Below are 12456 nucleotides of genomic sequence, written 5' to 3' on the forward strand. Positions count from 1 at the left end.
ATTTCCCTTTTGTGAACCCATGCTGACTACACCTGATGACTTTCTTGTCCTTCATGTGCCCAGAAGTAGTTTCCAGGATTAGTTGTTCCAGCACCTTCCCAAGGACAAATTTTAATTTACAGATAAGAAAGCTCCCCCTCTGTTTCTCAGTACATTTATTTAAAAGTAGTAACAACAATTGAGCCTTCAAATTAATAAAAAGAATGGTCACATGCCCCAAAAATGTCTACACACAACTAAACACATATTTGTAGATTCCATAATTGATGGGTTAGCCATTAGGAAAGGAAGAAAGAAGAAACAGAAGTTGCATCATAGAGTGAAAATGTCAAATAAAGAATTATAAATTTGGGGTTTATTATTATAAAACAATGTACTTATTTACATCCTATTTACCTTCAGTGAATATTTCAGCTAACAATAGCTTAAAACCACATAATACTGCAAGTCTATGGGCTGATTCCTATACCCACAATGTTGAAAGAAAGGTTCGAGATCTGTTACTTTATAGAGTTTCTTTACTAACCCAAATCTGCAGGTCTTCTGGTTTTAAGTTAGGAGAGAGTTTTCAAAAGGCCACAGATGTAAATAGTAATTTTTAATCAGCATTAGTGATTATTTAAAACTACATCCTAGCGTGCTATAATAGCTGGGAATGGATTTTTAATTTGTTTTTTTAAAAAATTAAGTTTATACCTAAATATTCATATCTTGTAACTCAGAATAGACTTCTCTTCCACCTGTTCACTACCCAAATTTTTTATCTGTCTTGGTGACGTTGCTTGAGTATAAAATTAAGATTTTTTTTCCCTTCAAAAAATAGCAGGCATAAACTATGCACCTCGAGTGGCACACAGAGGTAGTTCCTGGGCAATTATGATAACTGAAATATTCTTTACATTAGGAACACTTTAATCACAAAATTACACTTTCACATAAGTTAATTTATGTCATAGGAAATCAGAAAAATAATTGCAACACAAAACTATATCTTGATTTCATCTTTTGGGATCTTTTCCTGAAGAACAATAATAACATTAAGATGGCATATGAACTTTGCACTGAAAGGGCAATGTCAGTTGTGTTTCAGGCATTTACCTTGCCTTGTAAAATCTGTTATCAGGCCAGTGACTACAATAGTTTGCTTGCATTTACAATTGCAAGCACCGCCATCAAAAAAAGGCCTTTCTATGGGGAAAAAAGCTAACAGAAACCAAATACCTCAACAAGCACTTTCATCCATTCTGTAACACTATGAAAACCAACCAATGTATGTAGCAACATATGAAAGTGGCTAAGAGAGACTGTGAAATCTTCCCATGTGAACTTGAAGTCAAAGAAGATGGGTCAAACCGTTTTTGTGCAAGGCAAGTAATGAAATGCTACAAAGCTTTACCTGTATAATTGCAAAAAGAATGCAAAAGTGGTTACCCAAAGTAATTTATATATTTACATATGTTTTAAATATATCTCCATCTGCAAAAACATGACCACACTTCTAAGTCTGAACAGTCTACATGTGCATTTGGATACATGCAATTCTTTTCCATACATTTGCTAGTTACAACTGTGAAAGGCTTTCAGCTACCCTCTAATTCCTGTGCGTCGGATAAGAAGCTTAATGGACTGCTACTGTTGATAGATTTATTTGAACATTATTATCTTTGCTTTAATACCTTCAAAGTTCAGGCAGACAATCAGTAGCAAGAAAGAGCTGCATAAAAAAAATTTTTAGTACTTGTAAAGAAATTTTGCTTTTTAATGAAAATGGTTACTGCACATTGCTTACAGTTGATCATTAAGCAAAAGATATTAGTAAAGTTATCTTCCTTTTAGTATGACAGTAGCTAAAGGGTTTTCTTAAGGCACTCCCCTCAATCCCATTGATTTCCCAGTTTCCTCCAGTGCTCACTCACTCTTATAAATGACCTAGAAAAAAATAATTCTGAATTGACAAAAAAATAGTTAATATAGGAATATTATGTTCTTAATTTCAAAATTTTCTATTTGGTACTTTATTATTGACAGGTAACAGGGACAGTGTGTTTATATTCTTGATCATAGGAGCAAAAGATGGGAAACTATAAATGAAAGAGGTGCTTTAATCAAACTCTTTAGCTATAGTCTTCTGTAGCCAACTCCCACATGATTCTCTTCTTGTACTATATAAAATAGTTTGGATATTTCATTCATCTTCAGTGATACACTTCAGTTTGATAAACAGATTCCTCAGTTTCTTCACATTTACTAATGTTTCTTCTTGTAGTCTTATTCTGCCCTCAGTAAAACAATAATGAAGTAAACCCTAGATGACAGAATATACTTTCTGTGCAAATGAAGAAAAACTTTGGATATAAGAAAAATGAAAATTATTTCTTATATTTCTTATCTTTAGTAAGTACATTTAAGAGCTTCTTACTCACACAAATAGCACAGCACATATTCAAGCACTGAATTCACAAAACAAAAGGATAATGCCAAGGATAAATTATTTCAGTTACATTTTTACATTCTACTTCTATGTAAGTTTTCTTTCTTTCTCAGAGAGCACGCAAAATAAAATTCAAACAACAGCACAACTATAATCTCTCATAATTAAGAAATCCAATGGGACAAGTTTTTCATTTTTTTATTGTCTGATTGTTTGATTTACAGTATGAAGATAACACATACTCTAGTACCAGTAGCATTCTTGTTTGACACAATACAAAGAAAATCCCACAGACTGTAACCATTTTAGCTGAACATTTCTAGAATTTTTCTCCTGTATCTATTTTCAGCAGTATTCCATATACCTACATTCCCCAGTCTAGCGCTAAAATATCTTTATTTCTAAACTATCTTAACATATTAAGTAATAGTTTCAGTCAGCTCATTCACTGAATACTACAGCGGGAACACTCCCTAATGTTTCACAGTAAGCATAAAGAAATTTTTTTTAATAAACTAGCTCAGTGACATCATCAAAGCAGTGCATACTTAGGCAAAAGCCGTGTTCGATACAAGACTTGAACATGCTATTCTGAAGTCAAAGCCTAATGCTGGGCCCAAGCAATGACCTCAGGATTTCTTTGATAGGAGAGCAGTATAATACTTTCAGTACCATGCCATGAGTTGCTGCCCTTTGAATACCAATTGGTTCTAGGAACAGAGCCAGAGACTGAGACAGGCAAAGCAAAAAGAGCTAGCAAACTATTGCTTCTCATTCAGGGACTGAAACATGCAATTTCAAACCTGAACAGGGCAAGGAAAGGGTACAGTTTCCCATCTCATCAAACATACACAATGTGGCTCCCTAGAGACGGAACAGAAGCCTTGGACAGCAAGTCATACTGGAGGCCTGTTTTAATAGTCAATGTGCAAACTGGTTACGTTGATCTCAATAAACCGTTTAAGCAAGTAGCACCCTTCTTTTGGTACAGTTACTTTTTGTGGGAGGAAAATTAAAGAGCCATGTCCAGAGCACAGTCTCTTTTCCTCACAGAACTGCATTTGGAATTACTACCCGAAGGAAAACTAAACTACAGCTGAGGCTATGTTAATTTTTGTCAAGGCTGTACAGCAGTGACAGGGATCAAAGCAATGAATCAGCAATGCAAAGCCACCTCTGTCCCTAATCTTCAGATCTATAAGGAAAGACAATCAGCGCATCCTAATATTCAGGTCCTCCATTTCTGCATCTTTTTTTATAACAGCTTTTAGAAAGTTATTATGGGGAAAAAAGTGTATTAGCAATTGTGAAAGCAATGCTGTCATATAAATAGCTATTAAACATCTTGGTAGAGAAGTTTAATGTTGCATTCATTGCCTCTATAATGGTACAGAGTTTAGCATTGTGTTTTTTAATTAAAAACAATCCAATGCAATTTGACAAAGCCCATAATTTCAGCTCTGTAAGGACAGTACTGTCTATTTAGGAAACAGACAATACATAGTCAAAGGGTATCTTAAATTAATTCAATGTTAAGAGAAGCAGTAAATCTACTACTGGAAAACAACCAAGAGCTCAGCAACGCATTCAGAATGCTAGCAGTCTTGGACTGCGTTAGCTACGCCCTACACTTAACTGAACAGGCAACAACATAACACAACAAGAGAAATATTGTGCCAAAATCTTCCTTTCACAGTGTCAGCAACGTAGGGAGACCATGATGCCTAAGGATGGCTGTTAAGCATGGCACTGCTAGCTGTAAATTTGTCCTTTTTCAAATTTGATGGCTACCTGTGATATTTCATTCAACTTCCCAGTGAATGCTTTTTCAAGTTATAGCCTGTATCTGCTCTTTCCTAAGAGAGAAACCCACAGTTCTTCTCACTGGATTTCCAAACTAAGGCACTCCATCTTTGCTGCCCAAATTTAACTCCTGCAAACACAGATGGATTTGGTCAATGTTACATAAGCCGTCGCTTCTCAGAGTAGTAATCAGGTCTGGAATGTTCATTACTAAACCAGGATTTTTAATGTTAACCAAAGCTCCACAGAAGCCCCAGAAACCGAATTAGTAAAATAAGGCACTGCATTGACCTCTTCAATGATCACTCTTGCCTATTTTTGACACTTTACAATGGGAACGTGGGGTGGCAGTCAGCAGACCAGAAATCAAGTGAAACTTACATAATCCTGATCCCACTCTTGGGACCTCTGAGATCAAGTTTTGACAGCTTGCCTCCAAAAACAATCTGTAGCATATAATGTGGCATAACCTAAGAATTTCCAAGGAGGCATGATCTTCAATAGTCAAACAGGGAACCTTTTGGAGGAGAGACTGTTCTCCTGAAGGATGAACAAGAGCACTCTTTTAGGTAAATTAAAAGTTTGGTGATGACTGAGAGAAGCCAGAATGACAGAAAATTGCTAAGGAGGGGAAAAATAAAAATCTGTAAATATAGAGTTGTATCTGCTTTGAATAAAATAAAAAGCATGCAATAAAATAACAAAGGCAAGTAACTGACCACAAGGTGCTTTCATTCAGGATGATCTCATTCAAATTGGACTATGTCAAAACTAATCACATCTGTGAAAATTATGTCAAAACAAAGTTACTAAATATCATTACTTACTAAAGTTATATCACAACTTATGCATCAAAACTAATCAGATATCTTAAACAACGCACTATAAGGTTTCTTAGAATGACACATGTCCAACAGAAAACAAGTAAAATTAGTATTTTATCAAAAATGTCTTCCTTAGCTTCGTTCAGATCTAGGTTCCATCAGGCCACGAGTAAGGTGTTTTGCCTCGGAATGCGACATAAAAATCAAGCCTCACCACACTTTAACTTTGATTTTAAGAAGTAACCAAAAAAAGTCAGTGTTCAATTTTTTTTTTCCCCATTTGTGGGATTTAGGTACTTAACCTATGTTCTTTGGAAGAGCTTTGCTAACCAATAGTGTTTCTCACTTATTAGAGGTTGGGGCCAAACGTCACTCTGAGTAATTTCAAGTATTTGCTGAGTTCAAATTCCTTCTGCAGCTTCACTTTTTCTTTCTGTTAAACAAGGTGTTTTTCTGGAGGAGAGTGGTTATTACATTCAGCTCCATACGCAGCCTCAGTTTGTTTTGCAATTGAAATCCCAACAGATAACATATACACAATAGCAATATCACAGCCCAGACGCCACAGCCAGTATAAAGAACAACATGGACTTAATGGGAATCATACCATAAAATACACGCTGAAGATGTGACCCACAATGATGGCTTCCCCCGCTCTGCCCCAAACCGTCAAAAAACAAGGTTCCTGGGAGTCAGTAACATTTGATTTCATTTAGTCAGGCCTGTTTTCTTGTGCATGGTTGCAAGAGATATATTAATACTTTTATCTGCTAGTTTTTTGAGGGTAAAGTCAGCCTTACATCAGTAACGAAGAGCCTTCAGGCAAACTATAGTAATGGACAAGTAGTCTTACAATTCCTACTATTAAAAAAGAAAAAAACACAAAAGAAAAACAAACAAACAAACAAACAAACCCCCACAACTCTGGTATAATTTTAGCAAAAGCGACCACTGCTAAAAATAGAGGCTGTTTTGATTTTTTTCCCCCTCAACTTAAAGCTCTAAGAACTGCAACTAACGGCTACAATTTTTTCAGCTCTTTTTTTAAGTGCTTATTTTTATACCCAGTGATATTTACTGCAGTCTTAATACTTCACCCAAATTTAGCAAAAAGTTATAAATTAATCCCATAAAAACAAGTGCAGTATGTTTTTAATTTCCAGAAAATTCTCTTCTGTAGCTGTATTCCAAAATGATATTACAGCTTTTTATAAAACCACTAGCGTAAGGATTTTAAATGTAATGAAATTGACAGGAACTAAAGAAAGCCAAAGCATGTCAATTCTAAAAGGCTAAGTTTATCCAGTTGTTCAAGAGGTAATTAACCTTTTGTGTATTCTGTCTACAAAGATAACTTAATGGTCTTTTTTCTGAAAATATTGTTGAAAAGAAGCATCTCCTTACTAGGTCACACATCTGAACACAAACACAGTTATCAAAACATGACCTATTTCTGAAAAGCAGAAAGCAGAACACATTTTAAATGAGATTACAGCATTAAACTTGGATAGGAAAAGAACAAAGTGGAAGATTGGAAATATTGTTCCCTGGCTATATAGCATTCTGCAGTGGCAAATAATAATTTGAAAACTGTTTCCCCTCTTTAACCATGTCACAACATTCTGGTTGTTGCTGGGCAGGAAAAATATCATTATTTTCCATACACAGATTCATTGCAGTAATCAAATGCAAATATAATGTCCCACTAGTTCTACAAAAATTACGTTCTGTAATGCCGGATCATTTCTTCAGAAGAACAAAAGAAGAACTGAGAACCTCTGACATGCTACAAAATTAATGTTCACTTCTATTCCTAAATGCATCACACAACATGACGCCTTGTGCACCCATCTAATCTAATCTCATTTATAAAATCCACTTTTTTATATTCTCTACCAGTTCCTGATGTAGGGAACCACATTTTAAATTGCTCTGCAAAGACCCTTCACAAAAATGTTAGATCCATCCTGTAAGTACATCTACTGCTGGCATAATGTGTTCAAAAACAATGTCTCAAATACGTATATAGTGGGAACACATCATGTTACCGAAAAATAAAAGCTACTTATATAGTACACACGTCCAAACATACATGATGTGAAAATTGACCAATAACATTAGAAGTGATATCTCAATATTCTTCTCTAATCCTGTAAAAAAGCCTTGAAAAAAAATGAACTGGGAGATGGCCAAATATCATGTAACCATTAAAGAACCTTCTAGTGACTGTTTCATTTAGTGCTCTAAAGCAGAAATGGCAAAATGGAGGAAGGGAGGGAGAAAGGAGTGAGGGAGAGAGGAAGGGAGAAGGGGGAGAAAAGGGGGAAGAAGGGGGAGGGGAGAGAGACACCCTACCTAAGCAAAAAGTTTTGTTACAGTATCAGGTAAGGCCTACATTCAAATTCTTTTTTTTTTTTTTCCCAACCTGCAGCACGTCTAATTGCTGTTACTACATCCCTTCACAAACCTTCCTATCTAGGTACTTCAGTGACTTAGATTCTCAAATATTAATTTCACTTACTCACAATGTCGCGCTTCTTTCTTGAGAAAGAAACGAGATCGATGAATGGAAGCACTCATACTGGTTTCTTAAACTTCAGGTAACTCACTGTTAGCCTAATGATCCACTGAAAACTTTTTAGATAACGCTGCAAATTTGCAGTGCAAAAAAATTTGCACTGCAAAAACGTAGCGGTTTCCATTCATAACATTCTGCCAAACCAAGATCTGACCCAATGTTATTAAGGAAATGCATCTGAAAACATTCTCTGAGAAACAATTTATTCCTCAGAGTTTTGTACCAAAATCTCAAGTGAAAAAATAGGTTGCATATATAAATCAAATGTATAGAATTAATTGATTCAAACTTAGTACACTTGACTTGTCTTTTTGACAAAACATAATGGCAATGCCCTGTTGAAAAACAATCATATTAAAACTGATCAGCAGAGATGTGGGAACATAATGATCTGATGGTGAATTCATAATGTAAAATTTACAGAGAAATTACTAACCTTAAAAACTGGTACAAGTCAATTAAAATCCCAAACTATTAACAGGTTTTACTACATCAGAACAAGTGCATATTAAACAAAATTTTAGAAGGCCTTAGTAGCTAACTTTCTATCAATAGCTGATGTTTAACATGTTTCTAAAATGTATTAAAGACTGTATTAGTTATACCAACCATGTGAATGCAATAGTAAAAATTAAATTCTAAAGTACTTGGATGTCACAGAACAATCCATCCTTTATAAAAACAGCGGGGCAAATCACCTCTATTTCAGTTGAGATTTAGCTTTTTCTAGCATTCTAAAAAAAAAAAAGTCCAACTTGATTAGGAACATTTAAAAGAAGTAATGCACCGTGATTCGTATGTATCAATATAAATAGTTGTCGATATCATAATACCTTTCAAGAATTAACCAAGCGCGTTTATGTCATTCGTCTGCTCTAACCCTTCTCAGGTTACAGTCAAAATAACACTGTTCAAGGGAGAGGTTACATACCCATTTCATTAATAGTTGCTCTTGCTTTTGAGACAAAAGAACCAACTTCACTTGAGTGCATTTTTGCTCTTTCTTTAAGGTCAGCACCTGTAAGTGACATTTCACATACATGTTAGCAAGCTGTAAACAGTACTGCAAATACGTTTTCAGAAGTAAAATATTCCTGTATTCCAAAAAAATGTAAGTCTACTTCGACACAAAGAGAGTTCAAATTGTTCACATTCATTTTCCACAGATTTCAAGGAAAACATGGACTATTTATCAAAGAAAAACAAAAACAAAAATCAAATTACCCACCACCAGATTTTCACTGGATATACTTTCCAGTGACATTTTTTCTTCTCATATTAAAAGTTTATGAACAATAGCATTTATGCTAACATTTCATCTGAAATATACTTCTGTTTTCCCAACTGTGTCACAAAGTCTGATAAATATGTGGTTTTCATATTGTGCTTGTTATTCTTTTATTGGTAGATCATAAATACCTAGGGTGCATGTTTTTACATTAACTGACTACATTTATCTAAATAAAAAAATCTACAGTGGACTTAATACCATTTTTCAGCTCACTTTACTGAAACGTATTTTTGAATAAGTTACACACTGTATTTTTTGTTCTTCCAAAAAATGCTAAAACCTGAACTTCTTAATCTATTTCTTCATGAATATATGAAAATAATTCTGTTTAAAAAGCACCCTGTAACTAGAGATGTTTACAAAAATGTGTTTTTAAAAATTCACTGATATGAAAAACCAACATTTTCTCTCATGAATGTGTGAACAAAAAGAGAAACAGATAGTAATAATACTAATACCTAAATACAGAGTAGGATAGGAAGCCCATCTTTCTTAGAGAGGAATAATACATGAAAAAGACAAAATCTGCATATACGTATTTATTCCCCAAAGTGCAACATTCCCACTGCAACTTAGTGTGTATTTTTTCCATTTGGCAAAAGTGAACCTATTAAGTTAGTCTCTTGGCACGTGTCTGAAAAGGCTAAACAAGGCATATAACCAATGCAAAAAACAGTTTTATGCATGCTCTTAATCAAATACAGTTCTAGACATACTTTTGTTGACAGCATTAGCTGAAATTCATAACTGTAGTCTATGTCTGTGAAAATCAGTATCTCAATCTGACATTTTCTGATAAACATCCAGCTGCTGTTTTAAGGTAACATTCCGACTAAAGCAGCTCTACATGTCCCCTTCTTCTTCCACCACAGCAAATTTCACTAAGACTCTTCTTCTCCTTCTACACATCAATATAAAAACAATGAAGCATCAGTCCTGACTGCATTTGCATGTTTCCCACTAAATAATGTCAAATTTAATTTACACTATCAGACATCTTGCCAAAAGCTTCCAAACAACCTTCTAGCAGATGCCCCAATGGAAGACTGTATGACAGGCCAGTTGAGCAGGCAGTATAAAACAGGAATTGCTGTGGTCAAGTCTGCATTGCAGCAAAATTGCAATTGCTACCTTACTAATTCACAATCAATGCATACAGAAATCTTGCCAGGAACCTGAAAAGCAAACAAAATTTGCATCCATAAATCTAGACAGAACTCTAAACCATACAAAACTGCAAGCAACTTTCACAAATGCATTCAGGTATAAGGTTCTGTAGCTAAAAGAAGCTTCATAAAACTTGATGATAAAACCTGCTTTAAAAGTTTTATCAGCAAGTGTGCAAATGAAAAAATATCATTTCTGTGGTATCAGTTAATGTCTTGGCTTCTACAACTTTGTCCAAATCATTGCCTATACAAGAACAACAAGAAACTGTGAGCTTTATGAACAAGAGAACTGCATGGCTGTGCAATCTGACTCAAATCTTCCACACACTGAAGTCCTGCTCACTGGGCATACCCTTGAAAAATACATAAAGAAAACTTCAAAAGAGAGGCACTGAACCTAGAAAATACCTCTAGTATTACTGTTAAGAAAATCTAATGTCAAGATAAGACTAAGGCAATTTTTAGGTTTTAATTTATTCAGACTCATTAAAAAAATGGACTCAAACGAAAAAAAAAACAGCCCTTCTAAAACAAAACATATACAAACTGCAGACTTCTTCCTTCTTTTAGAATATACATTTCATTGAAGATATTTACAGAAATCTATTAAATTTTCAGCACAAACTTTTGCGAGAATGGATTAAAAGGTAGCTGCCAATTTAATTTTTTTGAGTACTGTAAAAAAATTTCTAGCACAATAGCCAATCTTAGCGCCTTAACCAACTTCTGTAATCTTACATTTCCCTTTTTAAGTATTTCTCCCTCATAACTGTCAAGGAAATGGAAAAAGTTCTTTTCCTAACTCTTTCCTATTTTAGTCCTCCAAAGCATAATAATAGTAACTGAAGCTTTTTCCAAGAGAAGAGAAACCATTCATTGCACTCCAACAGAACACACGCCTTGGCATCCTCTGGTTCACAGGAGATAGAACTGCCACCAACTTAATACTTTTGTTCCTGTTACAAGATTTAACCACTGATCAAAGAAATCTTGAAGAATTCCTTGACCCATATAGCAGAGAACTATTCACATGTTTCTTCGAAATCTGTTCTCAAGTCAGAAGTAAGAAAGGTTAAGTTTCTGAAGACAAGCATGAAGGAGAGTGCAGGTTCAACCACAGATGACTTCTCTCTCAGCCACCGAAATCAAAGATCGCTCCTCTCACCTCAAGTTTACTACTTTAAAGTATCTGAAAATAGTATTTGCTCAACTGCTGAGAGCAACAAAGTAGCCAAGCTTCTCAAACCACAAAAACTCTCACAGAACGAACCTCTGCAACTTTCCCATGGGCCACGGCTGAAATCTGCGGACACGTTTGGCCTATCTGCTTCCCCACATCCACTCCCAACAGACTCCAGAGGCTGTACTGTGGGTCCGTGACTCTACACCACACTGAATGCAGAGGTCTCTAAGCCCTTCTACCCAAAGATGTAAGAAAGGGGAAACCTGAGCTACCAGTGAGCTGAGGCAAACTAACTGCTGCAGATTTGACTGTACACTGTAATTATGTCCCCACATCCATCCGGTTTGTACTGAAGCATGAATCACTGTTTTCTCTGTATTATGCTTTCTGGTGTCTCAATGCTTTGTCCCACTGATCAAATCTCATCCACTCAGAAATACAGCAAAAGCTAGTCAAAACTAACTGGGATTCTAGGGGTCATGCTCCCCATTTCTCACGTCTCTGCTCCCAGCACTTTATGAACTCCCTTTTAAAGACTATGTAGTGCCATTTTCAGATTACGAGCTGTTAGTACAGGACAAAAGAGAAGTGCAACAGTGAAAGACTACATTGACAGTGCAATCAGCCATCTCCTCCTATAGCTACATTAGGATTAAGACAGGTACTCTCCACTTGTAAAGAAACTCTTCTTGAAACAACTTAATTCACAGAATCATCACTTCCAAATTTACGAAGCAAACCGGTAGGAGAGAAATTCCCTGCAGGCTTCCAATGAACAGTCCTGTTTGCAAGACACCAGTACAAACAGCAGACTTTTGGAGGTCTGCTGAGCAGCAAGTACATAAACTGGTATTTGCAAATCAACCCTTGAAACTACTGTGAGGAAAACGCATGCTGTTTTAAATACTACCTACACTTCTACTGAGGTTTGTCCATCCAAAAGAAAATCTGTTTGCTTTTGATCCATCACTTTCTTATCCCCCCCCCCCATACCAGAAGAACATAGAAAGGTTAGTAATTTTTTACATTACTTCCCATAAGAACCCTGATGTACTCAATTAACTCTCTTTGCATGTTTTTAAACATTTGGCTACTCAATGGTTGGCTGTTGTACACTGTCAGTCCAGACAGTTTTTGCAGCATGTGCCTGACTTGCATTTCACAATGATGCCAGAAA

At 35.5% G+C, this 12456-nt stretch overlaps 1 protein-coding gene across 1 annotated transcript in view; it reads right to left on the minus strand.

Moving 5' to 3' along the window:
- AUH (AU RNA binding methylglutaconyl-CoA hydratase) overlaps positions 1–12456 on the minus strand; it is a 113803-nt gene that overhangs the window by 71236 nt on the left and 30111 nt on the right. Inside the window, exon 4 of the mRNA XM_082337089.1 lies at positions 8568–8654. Coding sequence (XP_082193215.1) covers positions 8568–8654 — 87 coding nt within the window. The remainder of the gene's footprint in view (positions 1–8567; positions 8655–12456) is intronic.

This window comes from Platalea leucorodia, assembly GCF_965183815.1.
Source record: "Platalea leucorodia genome assembly, chromosome: Z".
Taxonomy (NCBI): Eukaryota; Metazoa; Chordata; class Aves; order Pelecaniformes; family Threskiornithidae; genus Platalea; species Platalea leucorodia.